The 22,136-nt window shown below is 46.8% G+C and overlaps 1 protein-coding gene across 4 annotated transcripts in view; it reads left to right on the forward strand.

The window, feature by feature from the left end:
* Nucleotides 1-5,466: 5,466 nt before the first annotated feature.
* The window catches only part of Celf6 (CUGBP Elav-like family member 6), a 28,117-nt gene continuing 11,447 nt past the window's right edge, over nt 5,467-22,136 (forward strand). For 2 of the 4 annotated variants that reach the window (XM_021171844.2, XM_029482021.1), the window contains exons 1-3: nt 5,467-5,728; nt 9,255-9,337; nt 17,780-17,828. In XM_021171844.2, coding sequence (XP_021027503.1) covers nt 5,467-5,728; nt 9,255-9,337; nt 17,780-17,828 — 394 coding nt within the window. Of the gene's footprint in view, nt 5,729-9,254; nt 9,338-16,467; nt 16,668-17,779; nt 17,829-22,136 lie in introns of those variants that run through there. The other 2 variants (XM_029482022.1, XM_021171846.2) reach the window with 2 other exon arrangements.

Raw genomic sequence — 22,136 nt, forward strand, 5'->3', positions numbered from 1 at the left:
TGGGGGACTTTTGGGATAGCATTGGAAATGTAATTGAGGAAAATATGTAATAAAAATATTAAAAATTAAAAAAAAGATATGGTATAGCTGAGCCCTCAGGTAGTACTATGTCCAAAAAAAAAAATGAGTAAACTGTGCATAAAGACAAAAAAAATAATAAAATAAAATAAAATAAATGGATAGCTGGGCATGGTGGTGCACACCTAAATCCTGTAATAAGTAGTTTTGGCTGCCTGCTTTGTGCTCTCAGCTGGTAGCAGGCACACACCCACCCAGGAGCTATCATGGATCCACAGATGAAAGACACACACATATTAGCTCTTTTTAATACTTCCTTTGATTCTGCAACTGGGCTCTCCATAGCTAGCATGCCCTTACCTTTACTCCTGGCTCAACACCTCTAAATCTGCCCTCAACTTAGTTGCTGGTCACCTTCTGTGAAACCCAATGGTTTTGCTGCCAAGATACTTTCCAGCTGCCCTTCCATGGGCCGGTTTCCTTTTCCACCTACATTTTGGAAGATCTCCCCTCCATCTCTGAGTCTGTCCCCACCCCCCTCCCAAGTAACTCCATCTCCTCTTCCTGCCCTCTCCTCTCTCCTCACCTGAGGGAACCTGGAAGTATCACCTCTTTCTTTCCACCCAGCCATTGGCCACTGGCATTTTTATCAATAGATCAATAAACAGTTGGGGGCAAGGATCTTCAATATCAGTAAACGCAGATTCCCAATCAAATCAAAGCACCAGAACCACTCCTCTACAAATCCTAGCACTGGGGAGGCAGATGCAGACAGGTTTCTGTAGGATTGAATCCAGCCTGGTCTACATAGTAAGTTCTAGGCCATCCAGTGCTGCACAGTGAAACCCTGACTCTAAATAAATAAAACCTTTAACTGATGATAGGGCTATTGGATCATGAATAAACAAACTCATCAAACAGGATATGAGACCCAGTAAAGAGCTTATTCATACATAGACACCAAAATAGAGGTTAAACTAAAAATTAGCACGAGGACTCCTAACTCTTTTGAATCCCTATAGAATGGTGGTGGTAGAAACCAACTTAGAATATTGGTACTTCTCCTATGAAAATAACACAGACCAAATCGACTAATTTAAAATGAAGAAGGTTGCAATTATGTCTTCACTGATGTAAGAGAAGAACTGAAAAGTCCCATACCATGGAGCACGCCTTTAATCATAGCACTTGGGAAGAAACAGGAGGATCTCTGAGTCAGAGGCCAGCGTGGTCTACAGAATGAGTTCCGGGTCAGGCCAGGGCTACACAGAGAAACCCTGTCCCCCCCAAAACCAAAACCAAACCAAACCAAACCAAAACAAAACAAAACAACCCCCTCCCGGAAGCCTATTATTTGTCATAATGCTAGAGTGGGTAACTGGGAACAGGTTTGCCCCTGAAGGTGATGGGAAGGATTTAAAAACACTAGAGGGAGGAAACACTGCAAGTCATGAATGAGATGAGGTCTGAGAAAGACTAAGATTCAGCACCGAAAGCCTAGCATTTGAGATAATGTTCCACGATGGGCACAATTGCCAATTCTGGAGAATTGTATTCTGGAAAACACTTTGGATAATGTCATAGGGATGGGAATTCAGAGCTGTGGTCTAAGGATTCCCCCCCCCAAAAAAAAAATCTCTGGAGCTGGGGAGATACCTCAGTGGCTAGAAGGGCTTTCTGTACAAATATGAGGATCTGAGTTTCAGCCCTCAGCATCTTCATTTGTTTGTTTGTTTGTTTGTTTCATTTGTTTGTTTTAAAAGGCTAACTATGGCTATATGCACAACTATAATCCTAGTACTGTGGGAGATTCAGAGACAAGGGAATCACTGGGTTTGCTTGCTCCCAGTGGATGTCCAGAATCAATGAGAGATTTGTCTCTAAGGATACAGCAGGTCACATGATAACTTCTTTTGGCCCCTCCAATAACATACAGGGGTGTACACACATGATTGCACAACACACATGAATGTACCCTAAAAAAACTTTCACCCAGAGGTCTCAACTGAAGAGTGAGTTGGAAACAGATCGATTGCTCCAGAGGCTACAGCTCAGCTTTGAATCATCCTAATTACTCAAATTAGTTTGATTATCTCAAACTGATCGAGATGCCGGATGCCTTTGAGAACAAGTTTATTCGGGAGGAAGAAAATACTACTCTCCTTAACCTACAATTATTTCTAAAAATATTTTTTCAACACAATGCCTATCACATAATCAGAAGTACCCAGGCAAATAAAGAGAATATTAATGAGGGAATAATGTCAAAGAATTTCCCCCAAATTATCAACAGACAACAAATCAAAAATCCAGGAGTCTCGATGAGGGCCCAATGGCTTAAGCACTAGATAATAACCCTCATCTAAGCATATAATATTTAAACCACAGAAAGCCAAAGACATAGAGAATTGGGGTCAGGAGACAACCAGCGGAAATATCCCACCCACCTACAAAGGAACAGGGACAAGAATAGCATGGCATATTTAAGAAAGAAAAGATTTACCCACCACTCTTGAATGAAGAAATGAAAAAGGAACCAAATAGATGGTTATTTCTCTTGTTTGTGAATATTGTTACAATATTGTTACAATATGTCAATATTGTAACAATAACATTTTTAAACAATTAGTGTGTATTTCGAGTGTGTGTGTGTGTGCCACAGTACATGTGTGTGGAGGTCAGTGGACAACTTGTAGGAGTTTGTTCTCTCACACTACTATGTGAGGTTAAATTCAGGCCATCATGCTTGGTGGCAAGTGCCTTTATGGATACACTGAGCCTTCTCCTCTAAGGGCCACAACATCAGTTTTGTTTTGTATCTTTTTTTTTTCTCCCAATGTGATCTACATCAATGTAAATACAATCAAAGTTCCAGGAAGCTATTTTATGCTTTTAGTGATTGTCAGCTTAACACAAACTAGAGACACCTGTGAAGAGGAAACTCCAAACTAATTTCTTCCATTGGTCTGTGGCCATGTTTGCCAAGTGGGAGGGTTCAGTCCATTGTAGGAGGCACCATCCCTAGGCAGGTGGGCTTGGGCTGCATAATATCTTTTAAGCAAGCAGAGGAAGCAAGCCAGCAAATGGCATTCTCCCAGGGTTCCTGCCCCTACTTTCTTCAGTGATGGATGGATTGTGACCTAGGAGTTATACCATGAAATAAACCTTTTTCTTCAGAAGTTACTTGTGATCATGGTGCTCACTGTGGCAACAGAAAGCAAAGTAGCACAGGGAGAATTGGCAAGCTGACTCTGGAGTTTATATGGGGGGGGGGAGTAGATAGCAATGTAGCAAAAGATAACACAGCTGAGCATCCACAGCAACAGTGTATCAAAAGATAACAGAGTGGAGCATTGACGATATTTAATTTCCAACTTGTCACAGAATAAACAAAACCGTTTTTAATTTTAAAAGACCCAGTTATGCCCACTTTAAAAGTTACCTGCTTTAAATGTAACTACGGTGCTTGGAGGAACACCTCAGCGGAAGAGAACTTGCCTAGCAAGGATCAGTTCAGGGCTGAGCACGGTAGCACACACCTGCACTCCTAGCACTGGGGAAACCGGAGCAAGAAAGAACCCAGAGTTTGAGGGTAGCCTGGGCTATATCACAAGAACCTGTCAAAGAAAAGAAAAAAAGCTGCTCCACCAATAAGAAAACACAATTTGAAAAGTAGATCTATCCCCAAACGAACTACTAAAGATGGTATGCATAAATGACCATGAGAGTGCACACCCATGAACTCAGAACTGGGAAGTGGAAGCAGAAAGAGCAGCAGTTCAAGGTCCTATTCAACTCATAATTAGTTAGTGGCCAGCCCAGCAGTTAAGAGCAGCAAAAGACGTGGGTTTGATTCCCAGCACCCACAGGGAGGCTTACAAAACCCCTAAGTTCCATAACTCTAATTCTAGGGGATCTGACACCGTCTTCTGGCCCCAGTGGCACTAGGCATACATGTACTGCACATACATACATGCATATATATTCATGCATGCAGGCAAAACTCAAACACAAAATAATCAAAATTTTATAAATTTACTGTTTCTGTGATGTGTGTATGTGTGTATGGTGTGATTTATGTGGGGTGTGTGTGTGATGCATATGTGATGTGTGTGTGTGTGATGTGTATGCATGTGTGTATTTGTATGAGTAGGGGCAGAAACATGGGTCATGGCAAGCTTGCTGAGATCAGGAGTGGGCTTTTTCATTCCACGTTGTTGAGGCTCCCTCTTGTTTCTGTCCCTCTGCTAGCTGGCCCTCGTGACTCTCCTGTTTTTTTCCTCTTGTTGCCACGGAAGTACTAGGATTACAGATGCGAAGCTTTGCTCCTGGTTTTTCCACGCGGGTTCTGGGTATCCAACTCAGGTCATCGAGCTTGTTTATTAAGAGCCTTTATTGGCCATGTCGCCAATCCTTTATCTTTATGAATGTAGCTTGTGAAAGGGGGAGTGGGGAGGTAAACACTCAAGCACTGTGATTTGTCCGATAGCTTTTAAGATATCAACACACACAATGTATCAATTTCCGTTTCTTCTTTTGCCCTCAGCTCTACAGATGCTAGGGCCGCCTTACGCCCTAACTTCTTTGACCCACAGCATCCTTTTCAGGAAAAGAATATAACACTCCTGAGTCACAGACTAGGGAGGAACCAGGCAGAAGCTCTGAGTAAATATGATAATATAAGTTCTTTCGCTCTCCTGAGAAAGATATCAGTGCTTGGGGGCTTATTTTAGAATACAAGAGACGAGAGTGTGTTTGAGTCTCAGGAGCAAGGAGAGGTTGAAGATATAGGAGAGGTGTACGATGGAGCCTGGAAGGATGAGCTCCGCAAGACTGGCTTCGGTCGTAGGGATAGAGAAGTGGAAACCCTATCTGCCCCACAGAAAACGGTCCGGCTGTTGGAGGTGTGCAGGGAGAGATCGTCTGATCGTCTCCGACTCCAGCAGACAGCGCCACGCATGACGAAGCTACTTCCCATCCACTGCCACGCCCGCACACCCTCCACACACAGGGCAGCTGAGGGTCCGGTTGCCATGGAGAGCTGGAGCGCGTGAGCCCAGCCGCCCCTCTCGCCCCGCGCCCCAGCTCAGCCAACTCCTTCTCTGATTGGCCACCGCTATCTCATTATGCAAATCACTTGCGTAGACTCTCCCTGCTAGCTGTCTGACGTCACTAAGCTCGGGGGCTGGGGCTCGGGGCTGGGCTTGGCGCGCTAGGGCGGGAGCCAGGAGAGCTCTGAGGGGGACTCCAGCCGGACTCAGGCGCCCCGCCTTAGACCACGCCCATTTTCAGTCCGCCCCGCCCCTCGCTCTCGGCTGGGCCCCGCCCCCTGGGCAGCCCCCCGTCCTCGTAGGCGGGCCCCGCCCCCTCCCCCAGGCCCTCGCCAGCAGTCCAGGGAAGGGACGGCGGGACAGGCGGGACGCTCGGGAGGGCGGACGGGGCGGGGACATGGCCGCGGCGCCTGGAGGGTCTGCGCCGCCCGCCGGCCCCAGCCCGCGCTTGGCTTTCAGCACCGCGGACAGCGGCGGCGGCATGAGCGGGCTGAACCCAGGTCCCGCGGTGCCCATGAAGGACCACGACGCCATCAAGCTCTTCGTGGGGCAGATCCCGCGGGGCTTGGACGAGCAGGACCTCAAGCCGCTGTTCGAGGAGTTCGGCCGCATCTACGAGCTGACGGTGCTGAAGGACCGGCTCACCGGCCTCCACAAAGGTGCGCGGGGTCAGCCCAGCCCAGCCCAGCCCCAATCCAATTAGAGCGCAGCCCAACCCAACTCTGGCCCCAAACGCAGGCCCAACCCCAGCCCTACTAGAACCATCCCGACTCCAGTTCAGGACCTGCCCCACCTCAGTTCTGTTCCCTCCCCAGGCCCCAGAGCCCCAGAGCCAGAATTGTCTCTGTGGCATCCTTCTGACTTCACTCTGGTTCCCTAACACGTTCTTCACTCTAACCTCCAAATCCCTTGTCACTTCTCACATCCCAGCCATCCCCACCTCCCTGCTGAACCTCTCCACCATCCCTTCCACCAGACACCCAAAACCCTGGAATTTGGAAACTTATTCTACCTTCCAGCTCTGGAGTCCCCGATCTCCTGACCCCTGGACCCATGGTTTTCCTGAGCACTTTCTCTCTCTGGTGCCACCCTATTCAGGCCTCACTGCACACACATCTTGGATTTGCACTCCTCCTTCTGGCCTCGAACAACAAACCAACCCCTAGGGCCTCCATTTGACTTTCGGGTCTGACAGCCTTAAATACCTCATACCCAAATTCTCCTCTTTAGAATTCAGACCTAATATATACAGTCCAATTCACCCCACCCCCAGGAGGTTCTCAGAGATAAATGCCTTCTCACATTTGACAATAACCCAATATTCCATACATTTTTCCAGAACCCAACGCTCTTTACCTCTTCTGATTTGAATCCAGAATCCTAACCTCAGCTGGGAGCATCAACCTGCCTGTGTACCCTTCCTCTTAGGTTTTCCCCTGTGTGAATACACTCCTCCACCCCCTCTAATTCCCACTCCTGTGTATCTCTGCTTCCTCTCAATCCTCTTGATGGCTTCCTGTTTTCCTTTCTTTGCCAGCTGGTCCCAGACCAGAGCACTCTCAGGGTGGGTCAATCTAAGTGAGGAAGGAAGATGGGGATGGGGGGGGGCTCTTCTCATTGCCCTTCCTAGGAAGACAGAGGCACCGTGGTCCTCTCCAGCCACACCCCTTTCTTCCTGTAGAGAAGGGAGGAGACTTGTTTACACGCAGAAAAGTCTGTCCGGGCTGAGCTGGAATAACAGAGCCAGAATCATATCATGATTATTTGAGGAGACACATCTTCATTTCCCCACTGGGAAATAATGCGGTTTCGGGATTTTTGTGGGGGAAGGGTCACCAACTACCCTCCATAATCTTCCTAAGAGAGAAATAACAGGTCTTAGGGGTAGGTCCATTCTGAAGGCCTGTGAGCTAACATCAGACTGATACCTTTTTCAAGCTGGGAGACCCCAGGGCATTCCTTGGCATACTAAAGTAGAGGGCTTTGAGAACATGCCCATGAAAAAACTAGGCCATTTGAGTAGGGGTACAGATTCTACCTTTTGGGGGAGAGGTTATGTTAAAGTCCTATAAGGACAAGGCCACATCATCCAGACTTCCTAGAATTCAGTCTAACCCCCTGGCTGTCTTCATGCCCAGTCATTTGTGGCATTTTTTTTCCTAGACAGTGAATTCAGTGGGTGAGCATAAACCTCATCTTTGCAGTTGATCTGTAAAGCAAGTGCGTGGAGTCACTGCAGTTCTCACTCAAGCACTCCATGTCTGAACTGTCCCCTCACTCTGTCTTCCTTTCTCAGTTAGCACTAATCCCTCCTGCTCATCTCTTACTCACCTGCCCCTGTGGCCACACTTCCCTGTATCTCCAGCCTTCCAGCCTTATACCCTCTAACCCAAGCAATCTCAATGGGCTCTTTTTGGTAGCACCTGGTCCCCAAAGCTTTTTCTAAAGCCCCACTTCCAGTGTGAGGACATGTTATGATTTAGTGGCAGAACAGTAATGTATGTGAAACCCAGGGGTCAGTGATTTAGTCCTCCATTCACTCTATGCCTCTCCAAAGCAGATGTTGCCTTGTGAGATACGGAGGTAACTCAGAGGGCCTCTAAGTTAGCATCCCCACTCTCTTCGCAGCAACCAATGATGTCTGAACACTAAAGTGACTCATTTTCATTTCAATGGCTGAGTACTGTGGACACCAGCACAGTGCTTTGAAAACAACCCTAGCCTGGGAGTTCAAAGATCCCAAAGCTGTGACGGACACAATCTCTGGCTTCAGTTGCCCTGTTGATAAAATAAGACTCTGTCTAGGAATTCTCAATAAGCAGTAGGCAATCCATCCATCCTCAGGAGGCAGCTCCATAGAAGATACCACGGAAAAACAAAACAAAACAGGCCCCACTTGCTTTCCTAGCCAGCTCTGAGTGGAGAACTGGGCCAGCTCCGAATGGCTTCCCATAGGCATGTGGCCTTCTGTTGCTCCTTCTCCTTCCTCTACTTGAGAGGTCCGTTTTGAAAATACAGATCTTATCATGTCGCATCCCTAGTGAACACCCTCTAGTGGCTTCTCCATTGCTCTCAGGAAGGAGAACAAAATTTATTTGCGGTCTCTAAGGCTACATGTAACCCAATGCCTGCATTCCTCACTAGCCACTCTGCTCATACTTTCAAGACTTCTCCCATATCCAGCCTTCTATCTGTTTCTCCAACACACCACATTTTGGCTCAGTTTTCATTCACCACAAACGAAACAATCACACACCTCTTCTCACCTGGTTCAAAAGGATTCACTGTTCCTGTTCTCGAGAATTCATGGTTTCTATTTTATCGTCACCATTACTTGACCACTATGTATGCTAGGCAAGAACTCTACCATTGAGTTATATCCCGGCCCTCAGTGTCTTCTTGGAGGCAGTCCTCAACCTTTGGAGACAGACTCAGGTGTTCCTCGAGACATCTAATCTCCAAGACCTCTCCATCTCTAACCCATCATAAGGCCCAACCATAATAAGTAAGTATTGGATATCTTCAGGATGAGTGTGTTCTCAGTGAATATTGAAAAGGAAGAGAAACCTCCTTCAAAGTTTTCTAGGAAACTGCAGTTTCTGAAGCTGACACAGTGGGATAGTAGACCCTACTTGTTATCTCATCCCAGACTCCATCCCTGCCTCAAAAAGTAGGATTGTGTAGAAGAGTCCAAGCTGAGTCGAAGCCCTTAAACCTGAACCAAGCCTTACCGAACTCCAAACTTAGGAAAGGAAGTGTTGGGAAGTAGTGGCCTTCAATCCTTCATCTTCCTCCCCCTTTTTCCCTGCCACTTGGAACTGGACTGGGAAGGAATCAAGGCTGATCCTTGGAGACTATAAGTCTATATCTAAAATAGATGGGTGTTGGAGAGAAGCAGCGTGCTGCATTGTAGAAGAAGGCAAAGCTGCTTAGGAAGGTCTAACCCTTATGGATGGGCTGGGGAGAGGAGCTGTGCTGTGGGATTGGCCAGGAGAAAATGAGAGGGAGCCAGAGCTTGGGGCAGAGGTCCTAGGCATGGAAGACTTTCCATCACAGAGCACTTCCCAGGGCAGAGTTCATGTTTAAAGGATAGTGATCCCAAGTTTATTAACTTACTTGGATCTTACGAAGCAGAATGTTTAGGAGGTTTCAGAAAAGTTCCTGAGCTAAGCTCTTCCTCCTCAGGCTGTGCCTTCCTCACCTACTGCGCCCGGGACTCTGCCCTCAAGGCCCAGAGTGCACTGCATGAGCAGAAGACCCTGCCAGGGGTAAGTCAACCAAGGCTGGGGATGGGCTGGGTGGGAGTCACCTGACGCTTGAAACAATGCTCTACCCCTCTGTGCGCAGGTCAAATCACCATACAGGGCTGGGTTGGCACCAGCAGCTAAAAACAAGGTTATCTACCTGGGAAAGGGTTTATGTATGTGTTCCTTGAGAAGTCAAGCCTTGTATCATACTCAGTCTTCTGGCTCAAAAAGGGGAGGGGGGCTCAGGACTAAGTGTTTCAACCTATCTTTTAAAAGAGATATCAATGGGAATTTGGTTAGAATTTTTCCACTTTAACTAAAATCGTGATTTTGGGTATTATTGTCACTCCTGTGAGCATGTCTGTCACTCCGTGTGATCTCCACTCTTGTGCTCCTGGATGGGACTTTCCTGTGGTCTTTTTCCTGTAATATTTTGGGGATACCTTGACTCACCTAAATTGTCTTCACTCCATATTATAAACATAACTAAAGTTAAAAGATACTTCTTGATTTTATAGGCACTTGGGATTTTATGATCTGGTCTCAATTAATGGATGGTCACAAGCAAAGGAAAATCAGAACTTACCATTTGTGTCATGGTGACAGTTAGGGTCAAGCATGGGTTGCCAAGAGGAAACCATGGCTCCCAGCCTCATTTTCTCCTAGGAGACATTCAAGTGTCATGAGTAGGCAAAGTCTGGGACAATGTCTATTCCAGACTTAAGAAATTCATTGGTCTATAAAGAGACCAGAATAGAATAAAGGCACAAAGATGCAAAACATATCATGAGATGATGTGTTCAAGTAGATCTCAGATGGGGAAAGAAGAATTTAATGGGATTCAAACACAAAGGCATTATAACATGATAATTAAAGATACTTGGTTTTAGTCTTTCAGACTTAGATCTGAATATCATCTATGGCTCTTCTATAATTCCTTCAATTCAAGCTTGCAGTTTTCTCCTCTGTTGGGATTGGGTTGTACTAAGATCTTAGTTCATCAGACTGTAGTAAGGAAAGTCCCAGTAAATGTGACTGTTGCCTTAAAATCCTGACAAAGGATCTGATTTTCTGTAGATGTCCCAGGTGTCGAGAACAAGATCAATTAGAATAAGAACCAGGTACCCATTTCAGCTTTATTTTACAAATCAGAGCTTTCCATGAACTCACCAACTCTGTGATCCTGGGCAAGTTTAAAACCCGAGTGTTGCTGGACACACCTTTGATGCCAGCACTTTGGAGGCAGAGGCAGGCAGAGCTCTCTGAGTTCAACCTGGTCTATATATCAAATTCCAAGACAACCAGGCCTAGATAGTGAGACTTTGTTTCAAAAAATAAGATAAAACACCCGAGTTTCTTCATCTGTAAGACTGAATTCATGGGCCATGAGCTTAGGCGTGTGAAGTACATAGCACAGCAGAATGTAAACACACGGTCTGGGTTAGCTAGTGGTAGTAGCAGTAATAAGTGAAACAGAAACATTAGAAGGAGCCATCGTAGAAAGCATCATTCATCTAACCGTGGGAGCAAATGGTTCCTGCTGCAAGCACAGACATTGAGACAAGCTGGAACACCCATGCAGGAAACGGTGTGGTAAAAATTCAGAGCTGGAAGGAACAGGCGGGTGTGAAGCTGTTGGACCCACAGGGGAGGGTCCAAGAGAGCCTGGGCCAGAGTGGGGCAGAATCCTATGGAGGGCTACGGTTGAAGGGGGAAAAGGTGCAAGATTTGGAGATTTGGACTTCACTGGGAAAGCCCTGAGTAAACTAAGATGAAGACTTCCAATGAAATGAACAGTACCACTGGGGCTTTATAAGAATTGGGACTCTTTAGAAAAGGATGGCAAAGCTCTAGAGACCTGGAAGGATTTCTAAAGGAGAAGAGCAAAATGGTAACAACCAACAGTCATCAGCTCCAATGTTCATGGCGTTTTATGTGTGCCAAGTCATTTAATCCTTCGTGAAGAAGGTATTGTTATTGGTACCCCCATCTTACAGATGAGAAGTCTCGAGTCTTAAAGTGAACTGCCCAAGTTCATGTCTCTGAGCCCAGTTAGTCTACTCACTCAATCACTCCACTAGTTCATGAGAAAACTTGGTAGCAGACGGGTTCTTAGCTTCTGGAGAGTATAGCAATTGAGGGCTTCTGCCCTCTACCATCCTTCCTTCTGCAAACCTCCAGTGTGGCTTGGCTTCCTCTGTTACTGCCAACATTGGCTTTATTCCCCCTTCTCAACTTAACAAAGTGAAAATTAATATTTAATTATCCTCCTAAATGAAAATCAATGGCACTGTTGGCTAGCCCCGGCAACATCCATGCCATCAATCTCTCCTCTGCGCTTGCCAGGGGCAGCAGCGACTTTCTCGCCAGAGTGGAACAGGCAGGCAGGCGCCTAGCTTTCTGCAGGTACTGAGTCCCGGGCATAGCTGCCACCTGCTGGAGAAACAGGGATAAGACTTCTTTGTGCAGTTTTGCTGGACTCTGGCGGGACTGTGAAGGGAAGGAACATCTGTAAAAGCTGAGCGAATCCACAAAAAGAAATCCCGAGTATTCACGGGAAATAGCACAGATTGTTCTGGAGCAAAATCTCCTCTCAGATCCTCCCCACCCCCGTTTACCAACATTGCCAGTCTCTGCGGTCCATTGAAGCTTGGCTCCCTACTCAGGACTTGCTTCGAACTGCAGCTATCTGTCCCACCTGGCTCCCAAGTCCTGAAGACTTTTCCCGATGACGCTACTGCACGCTTTTTCTTTGAGCCTCACCCTAGTTCTAGAATCGTGAGGAGAAAGAGGCCAACTTTATCCCCACTTCTGGGATTAGGAGGTTGGTCTATCTCCCTGTCCATGCCCTCACTTCTATGGAGGAATCGACCCCTTCAGATATTACGAAGGAGGCAGGCATGCAAATAGAGGCATGTGTTTGCTTGCACACGTTGTGTCCCAAGCAAAACAGCTTGGAAGAGGGGAGAAAGGAGGAATTAAATCGAGCTACTTTCTAAGGACCAAACAACACTCTCAAGAAGCTTCCAGCCCATAAGTAATTCATTGTACCCCACTGGAGCTACACCTGGACGTGTGCATCCCAATCAGGAGTCGGGCGGAAGGAAGGGGCCTTTCTCTTCATATCTGAGGGTCTGGAAACCTAAAAGCCAAAGATCGCTTCAGAAATTCTGAGGATAATGTGAGAACAGACCGGAAGATGTCTCCCCCCGCCCCCCGACTTCCCACCGGCGCCTGCAAAGATGTCTGTGGCTGTGTGTGAGTGGAGAGCCCTGTGCATGCTGGGGTCAGAGGAAATGGGTCACACAAGTTCTGACAGTCAGTTGTGGGTGGATTTAAGAAGAGTTAGGGATGAAGCTTTAAAGATTGCTCTGGCTACAGTGTGAAGACTGTGCTGAAGAGGGACCAACAGGGGAGGCAAGATAGGACAATGTCACTTCTGTGGAGGAGAATGGTGAAGCATGCTGCCCTGGAACTGGGTTGATGCAGGCATGGAGAGGGAAGGGATGGGCTCATGACATGCATACAATCTCTAGAGGCTCGTGGGATCTGAGAGTGAGCTGGGTTAGACGTGTGGTAGAACTGAGTGCTGAAAATGATGCCCCTCGGACCCCTCAGCAACGGTCATTACTGATGAGGAATTCTGATAAACCCCCTTCCAGTGGGGGAGGGGGATGCTGGGTGCAGTACAGAATCAGCACAGAGCAACCAATAGCCCTAAGGCGGGTGTTTTCTAAGTCTATCATAGAAGTGGGATAGATCTTGCCTCCTTTTTGCCGACTGGGTCAACAGAACAGGGCCTTGTGCAGGTCGGTTACCTCTGAGCTTCCTCCCCCTGCTTCCTGGAGTAGATTGTTCTTTTCTCTCCCCTTTTTCCGAGGCTGATTTCCCCTTCATGGCCCTGACAGACGAGGGCTTGGAAAACTCTTCAGGAAGCAGATGATCAGCCAAGGCCAGGGCTCACCTGAATCCCCCGTGGCAAGTTTGAAGCCAGGCTGCCCAGTAGCTCTCATGAGCAGCGTTCCCCTCCAGCATGAGTAGCATGCCTAAACCTCAGACGTTCCCCATCATCCCTGCCTCCTGGGGCTGAGGCTCAGAGTCTGGGAATCAGTAGTCTCCCAACCGCTAAGCCAGAAACCTGAGAGTCAGCCCCCGTGTCCTCTCTTCCCTCAGCCTCACCCTCAAGAGAACTGTAGCTAGCTCATTTGTCCTGAACATCTTTTGGGTCTGTCCATTTCCTTCTACAATGGTCCCAGTCTCTCTCACCTTCCACCTGCACCACTGACTTTCCTGTTTCTTCTCACCCCAATCTTCTCTCTGCACCATGACAACTTAGGAGATGCTTTCCAAGACTAAACAGACCGGGCCACGCCCCCTCCTCCTTTTAAAATCCCTTCCTGGACCCTCCTAGCATGTGAAATATATCCAAATCAAAATCTGTGACATGCATTTTTAACAGCCTGCCCTGATCTGGCCCGTCCTGCCTTTCAGTTTCACCTCCTTTCACCAAAATGAAAACAAAACACCCTCCCCCAAATTATAAAAGCCAAAAAGACAAGAGGCACACAAAAAGATGAACAAAACTTTCCATATCTGGTATACCTACTAAGATCTGGCTACTGCAATTTTCACCATAACCCTGAAGTATGGGACCATAATTTCCCCTCACACCCCTCTTAGGAGCGGAGATTCTGAGACTGAAAGAGCTTAGAGAAGCTTCCAGTGATGTAACTAGGATTGAAGTTCACATCTGTCTCACAAGCAGCTTCTCCTTCAGGAGCTGGAGCCCTGGCTCCCTCAGGCTCGACGCTCCCTGTCTCTACTCTAGGTGTCTAGAATACTCCGCTGCCAGCCTTGCCTCTCCCACTAATTCTACCCACTCTGATCACAAGGCCCAGGTCAAACTATCTCAGTGGATTGTTTCCTGTGTCAGCCTCTTGAGCTGCAGCCAGCCTCGCTCATAGCTTCGTCTTGCCTTGTCAAGACAGACGAAGGTCTTGGTACCTCAGTGTCTCATTTGCATTCATGTCTTAAAAATGGAGTTGAGTGCCGGAGAGTGGTTCAGTCAGTAAGCTACTTGCTGTGCAGACCTGGGGACATGAGTTTCATTCCCCAGAAGACCCCACATACAAAGCCAACAGCAATGACCCATTCCTGTAATCCCATGGTGGCAGGAAAATCCCTTGGTTTGCCGGTCAGCTGTTCTAGTTGAATCAGAGAATTCCAGGTTCAATAAGAGACAGGATCTGAAAACAAAACAAAACAAAGCAAAACAAACAAACAAAAAAACCATAGAGGGAGCGCTTGTTAAAGGCACTGGCTGCTCTTCCAGAGTACCCAGATTCAATTCCCAGCACCAGCATGGAAGTTTACAACCATCTGTGACACAGTTCCAAGAGATCTGGTGCCCTCTTCCAGTCTCTGTGTACACCATGCATACACGTGATGCACAAATATACACGTAGACAAAACACCTATACACATAAAATACAAATAAATCAACTCTGACCTTCACACACACACACACACACACACACACACACACGTGGACAAGCACACACAGTGGACTTTAGCTGGCATGATGATTCCTATCACCCATCAGTCAGTAGGCTAAGGCAGGAGGAGTATCATGAATTTGAGGCTAGCTTAGGCTATTGGCAAGTTCTAAGGACAGTCTACATAGTGAACCTCTATCTTAAAATCAAAACCATAAATAAATAAATAATCATGGAGTTGCACAGTAGGATGCAAAAATCACAGACTTTACCAATAGGCAGACCTGGAGTGAGCCACAGAGTACCCACCAAATGAGCTTTCCTACTTGCTCTCATTCTCTCTCTTATTGTCCTAGAAAAATGTGTTTCTCTCCCTGGGCCTCAGTTTTCTCATCCAGAACATGGGGACAGTGGTACTATCTCCTGGAATGGTTAGAGGGATTTGAAGACATATGTATATGTCTTCATATATGTATAAAGAGTCCCAGGTGAAGGCTTGGCACCGGATGGACTCTCAGAAATGGGGCCCGTATCTTTTCGGTGAGCCTATGAAGGGAGTCTCCATCTAAGCATCACTGAGGCTCATCACAGAGCTCAAAAAACATTGGTAGCATGCCTGACTGGGAGAAGGCATAAGCCTTGAGCCTCTGAGGATTGGACCCTGGTGAGCTCACGTAGGAATTCATATGTACCATCTAATACACACTCTCCATCAAAAGGTCAGGTGGTTGGGAGGAGGAAAAGGAGCGTCCCCCCAGAGCACCAATGAGTACCATCTCCCAGGAAACCCAGCCAGGAGCTACCATGGAAACCGCTGCTGTCACGTGCGCTCGTCACTCTAGGCTCCAGAGAAAAATTCTCAGGTTCTATTTAAGAACTAATAAAATAATGATGGTTTTGCTCACTCCCAGTGATCCCCCCCAGTCCGGGCTTCTGTCCCTCTCCTTCCTCCTACCAGGCTCTCCTTGCTTCCTCAACCTGCTCTCTCTCCCTTCCTTTCCTACCCATTCTCACCAGTAACTCTCTTTCTTTGCCCTTTTCTAGGTCTGTCTCTTACTTTCTCCCATAATTTCTGTCTTGCTGTGTTTCTTCATCTCTCCCATGTCTCTGCTCTCCATAGCTCTGTCTCTTGGTTTCTCCTCCACACTCACAGGTGGCCATGCCTAGGGACTGGTCCTGTCCTCCTGGTCCCTGGTCCAGGCCAGTCCAGACCTGTCCAGCTCGCCCTGATCTGCTTGGATTGATCTGTCATCCCCTCTAGACTACAACCTGAGTCCTGTCGGTGTCTCGGCCCCCACCCACAGCCTGGTACACTGCAGGTGCTCCACTACCAGAGAGGGTGGGTGTGTCAGAGCCTCGGGTGGGAGGGAGGATTGCAATGGTTCAAGCTTGGACTGTTTTCCTTTCTTTTTCTTTCTTTCTTTCTTTCTTTTTTTTAAAAAAATGAGTCTTCCTCGCCCCTCCCACCCCAAAATTTGATCCAAAGAAATTGCTCAGCTGTGACTGCCAGGGTGTTACCATGGTTACTGGGTAGCACTTGTGGCTATGGTAACAGGAAGCTGCCTGTTGTCTCGGCAACGAGCACATTGGAAGGGATGGAGTGGCCCCTGATTGGTGCAGAAGCAGTACGTTTGCTGAGGGGAGGGGGTCAGATCATCACCTTCTCAGGCCAGATGGGCATCAGTTACCCCTTCCTCCAGGAACAGGAAGGCCGCTGTCCCTTCCTCCCGGCACTCAGCTGTCTGCCCCCAACATCACTCCCTCACATCCCACGCACCCAGCTTTTGGCAGTTTACTAAGACCTTCTGCACCCCCATTACCTCATGTGATCCCCACAACACCTATGAGAGAGGAAGGTGAGATGGGGATTCAATCATGAATTCACTTAGGGTGGTTGGGGGATGGGAAGGTGGGGGTATATATTAAATCACCTAGGAGCTTTTTCAGGTTTATACAGTCCCCCACTTTAAGAATCTAATGTGGTTCCCAGGTGATTTCTAACCACGTCTGATCAGGGAACCCTTGAATTAAAAGGCAAAGCCTGCCGGAGGAGGGAAAAGTTAAGTTGCTTTCTAGACTTATAACCTGAGGGGTGGAGGGTTGAGTTTGGGTGAGAGAGGAGCTGGGGTTCTGCTGTGTCGAGGGAGAAGTGCCAGTGGGCCTTTCTAACCACGATGCCCAGCGAGCAGCTGGGAACACGGGTCTGAGGCTCAGGAGAGAATGTGGGCTGGAGACATAGAGGTCTGAGTCATCCCCGGATAGCTGCTGAGGCTGAGGCTGTGGGTGTGGGTGAGGCGGTCCAAGAAAAATTGGAAGAGAGGGATGAGCGGGAAGAAGATGGCGCCTAGAGAACCCTAGCGCTGTCAGGGAAAGGGGCACCAGGAGGGATAGAAGGGGGAGTGCAGAGACTTGTCAGGCCACAGGCACAGGAAATGTCTTCCCTGATTAGTAAACTGAATCTGAGAGACAGTGGCTTACTTAAAATCATACAACCAGGAAATGGCAGTGTTAGGGGTATATAGCACTACGTCTGAGTCCCAGACTGTTTAATCTAAATAACACACAGCTATATTCTCAGTTTTAGCCATCACCACAAATGTGCGATAGCAATTACACCCTCCCACCCAGTTCCTCTCACTCAAAGCCTTTCTGTGAGTCCAGGAGCCTGAGGAACAGGCACCGCGTGGAGCCACCCGGAGTCTAAGACAGAAGAGTGTCTTTGCCCACTGTCTCCACCCTGTTTGCTCTTGAGCTCCCTGCCACCCAGCTCTTCAGGCTCCAGAACCTTCTAAATACCTGGGTTTAAGGAAGGAATCTTAGAGAGAATCTATAACCCCAGTGGGAATGGAGGGGGGCAGAGTGCAAAGGGCCCTGGGACTCAGAGCCCAAAGAGCTCAGTGGGAAGGAAGAGTGAGGTCTTGGGCCAGGCCGCCATGCTAAATGGGTGTGTTGGTCCCGTGTCTTTCAGATGAATCGTCCGATCCAAGTGAAGCCGGCTGCCAGTGAGGGCCGAGGAGGTAACTTCCCTGTCTGACAAACCACAAAGTGGCTCCTGTGTAGAGGACGGGTGGGCCCATTCCTGGAGTTAGTCCTCAGCCAGGGCTTATGACTGGGCCAGCCTAGGTCAGGGAAGTCTGGAATTGTATGTCTCAAGAAAGAGCTCAGCCATTGCAATTCAGACTCAGGAAGGGTTCTGGGGAGCGCAGACCAGAAGAGACAGAAAGGGCAGAAGCCGAGGAGGGTGCGTGTGTGCCTGTTGCCTTCCTCCTGGAGGATGGTCATTGCTGCCTTGCTACGTAGAATTTACAGGTGCACAAAGAAGCAAGCTGGGATCGCTCTCCTTTCCTAGAGACCTCTGGGTCCACTCATCCCTTTCCCAGGATGGCCTGACTAATCACCATAAGACATGAGGCTGGTGTGACATGTATTGTGAGCTATAGTAAGAAACTTAGCTGTGTGCTGTGGATCACAGATGTCTTTAAAATAGTCTTAGCTGCACTGTTTCCTGATAGTGAGACCGCTGTTTCTTGAAAATGAGAGTGGTGTGGAGCTTTCTATCAAACAGCTGTATTCTGTCTGGCAAGCTTCCCTGCTGCATAGGCCACACTGACTTCTTGAATCAGTTCTTGTTGTCTTTCTTGCCTTTGCATCTTCGATTATCCCAGGGTATCTGCCTACATCCCTCTTGATGTCTGATAACTCTCCTCCCCCTCTGATAAAATAGACTTGTTCCCTGTCTATCTTATTCACGATCAGCCATTGCTTTGTTATGAGAAAGAGTCTATCTTAAACTCATTTAGGGGAGAATGGAACTCAGTGGATAAAGACGTTTATTGACACCCTACTAATTCCTTCACATCCTCTCTTGATTTCCTGTCCACAATAACTGGGAGCTTTGGTGGCATCAGGGTTCTGTTTGGTCTCAATAAATATTCCTTCCTCCTTTCAGATTCTCAAACCTTTGCCTCTGATTCCTGGTCTTGAGTCAAGATATTATCAGCCCCTCATTGCCTTGGAGAGATATTTCTAAGTTCCTTTTCTCTTCCCACTCATGCCCTCCTTTTTCATCTCAGACTTTCCTGACAGGCTTTTCTGATGGTCCAGCTGCATACAAAACATGTTCAAAAATCTCTTCTCCTTGGGTAGCTCTGTCAGGCATCAAGGCCATTGTTGGCCATATTCTAAACCCTGCTCAGCCCACATACATGAGACAGTCCCAAGAATAATTCACCCATGAGTACATGAGTGAGCTGAGATGCAAACAGAACGAGCTGTAGTTCATCCAGCCATCCAAGCAATGTGTTCTAAGTTCCTCCACATTCGGGATACAGATGCCTGGCATACCTGGTCCCATGGAGCCTCCAGGTTACAAGAGAACAGGCAGGAAAAGAAACAAGGGGCCATTATTCGGTGTGAGTGGTGTTTCTGAAGGGAAAAATCTAGGATGGGCCTTCAGGGGCATGAATAAGGGGTAATATGCTATGCTAGGATACTAACCTATGCGGGGAGGTCCAAAAGAGCTAGTCCTGAATCCCCCATCAGAGCTCAGCAGGTGGCTGCTCAGCAGAAATCTACTCGGCCACGCCTCTACTCGGCCACGCCTCTACTTGGCCACGCCTCTACTCGGCCACAGTCGCATCAGCATGAGTATGAGGAGCAACTTCTGCCTCCCCTTTGTGTACAAATATTGCAGGTGTCACATCACTGACAAATTGTATACATGAAGCACCTTGCCTGTCTACCTGCTCCTGCTCAGAGTAGTCCAGGGGCAGAACACACGGACCTGGCTGAAGAAACAAATCTTCCAAACAGCTGCGTTTACTGCTTCTGAAGTTTTCCGTTACACAGCTTTATCTTGACAAGTGATGACTTTCAAGGACTATACGTTCTGAACACTTGCTTGAGTAATCCTTGCAATGTGCACGGCCGGGTTTCTCACTGCCTCCTTGCTACACTTTCTGGAGTGGGGCGAGTGTAGTCAATCTTGCCAAGCAGTTGGGCCTTTGCCATTTAGAAGCATTTTATTTACTGACTGATCTGCGCAGTCTAGAATTTGTGACTAATCAAACTGCGTTGCTCTTCTTATGGGAGATCACATAACTCTTCTAGATGAAAGAAATTATGAGTATGTGTGTCTCTGTGCGTAGGTGTGTATATATACGGATGCCTGCAGGGGCCAGAGTGAGCATTGGATCCCTTGGAGCTGGAGTTCTAGGTGTTTGTGAGCTGCCCAGTATGGGTGGTGGAATCTGCCTTCTGGGCCTCTGATAAAGCAGCTCGGCCTCTTAACCACTGAGCCATCTTTTTAGCTGCCACATACCTTTTCCAGGGTTTGCTGAATTTTAACACTTGCCTAACATGTGAGAAGCTTATTTTGTTGTCTGTTGTTTGTTTTTGAGACAGGGTCTCACTGTGTAGCATTGGCTGGCTTTGAACTCAGAGGTCCACCTGCTTCTGCCTCTTGAGCACTGGAATTAAAGCTGTATATCACCACCATGCCTGGCTGAGAAGCTCAATTTTTTTAAAGATGATTTTGAAATGTAATAAATGACACCAACATGAGACAATCTGTCCCATTAAAGTCTTATTTTAGTGACCTCAAATGTTCTAGGAACCTGGCCATACCTGTTACTGTATTCCATGCTGGTGAGCCTACATATATATATATTTTTTTAAGATTTATTTATTTATTATATGTAAGTACACTGTAGCTGTCTTCAGACACTCCAGAAGAGGGCGCCAGATCTCGTTGCGGATGGTTGTGAGCCACCATGTGGTTGCTGGGATTTGAACTCTGGACCTTCGGAAGAGCAGTCGGGTGCTCTTACCCACTGAGCCATCTCTCCAGCCCCCGCCTACATATTTTTATTCTTGCTTAAGTTGAAGTCTCTAGCTTACATCTGATTACTAATAGTTTCTGTGTCTGAGAAGGACACTTGTGTTGATGAAAACTTAATTGAAAAGATATCAAGGTTGCTGATACCTGTACTCCCAGAATTTGGGAGGCCAAACCAGGAGAATTACCATGGGTTTGAGACCACCATGGGCTACATAGGAAGTATCAGGGCAGCTTGGGCTATGATGTGAGTCCCTGTTTCCAAAACAAAAACCAAACTTTTTTTCTTTAATAAAAAAAAAAAAAAGACATTGGTACAGGTGAAATAATTCAACAAGTTAAAGCCTTTGCTGCTAAGCCTGATTTCCTGAGGTCACTCTCGAGGACCTATGTGGTGGGAAAGGCAATCAATGACTTTCACAAATTGTGCTCTTAGTGCCACATCCATGACATGGCACGTGAGCACCCACACAGTCAAATAAATAACAAAATGGAACATAAAAAAGACATCAAAGCAAATGCAACCTAAAATTCTCCCACTTTTCTTCTGGAAGAAATCATATGGGGTGTTTGTTTGTTTGTTTGTTTGTTTTGGTTTTGATTTCATAAAATAGAGATCAGAAAGTAATTTCAGAAGCCTGGAAAAGTAACCCTACAACTTATTACACAACTTACCTCTAAATTACTAAAGTGGAAACTACTTCAGCCTTTTGTTAAGTGCACTGTTAGATTCCAGATAAACCCAACGGGTTGACTTCTTCAGTACCTGAACTGTGGCTACCTTATCATCCATACAGAAATATTCTATCCTGCACACGTAAGCCTTTGTACAAGTGTTCTAGTTTTGGATTTTGAGGTCAATGCAATGCATTCTTTTAATTGATAAACATGGGGTTTGTGGTAGTAATAACCAATGTACACACTAATGTCCTTTTAGATGTTATTGATAACATGGAATCTTCCATGTTTCTCACCCTCTGCCCCGTGTGTGTGTGAATGTGTGTGTGTGTGTGAATGTGTGTGTGTGACCTATACATCAAACAGTATACTACTAAAGGAAAATGAATAGAATTTCCTAGAATGAAGCCAACTTCTATCACGTGAATAATAATTTATTTCTGTGTTGACCATACTTGGCATCAAAACCATTTTCTCCAGCATTTGGATTTGTTTTAAAGTGAACATTCAAATGCTTTCTGAAACCAGATGCAGTGGCTCATGTGATCAGTCCCAGACACTTGGGAGGCTGAGACAAGAGGACGCTTGAGCAACACCATAAGACCCTATCTCAATAAATAAGTTTAAAATGTTTCGTGAGATAAGATGCCAAAATTTATGTATTTCAGAATGAAAAACATTACCTTCAAATTATCTAAAATTAGAGGTAAGGATCCTAGGTCTATCAGAAATGATAACTGCATACGTTGGCATTACTTGCCATCAGCATAAGGGCCACTATGGAGGTTTCTTCTTCTTTTTTTTTTTTTTT

The sequence above is a fragment of the Mus caroli genome, chromosome 9 (assembly GCF_900094665.2).
Source record: "Mus caroli chromosome 9, CAROLI_EIJ_v1.1, whole genome shotgun sequence".
Classification (NCBI taxonomy): domain Eukaryota; kingdom Metazoa; phylum Chordata; class Mammalia; order Rodentia; family Muridae; genus Mus; species Mus caroli.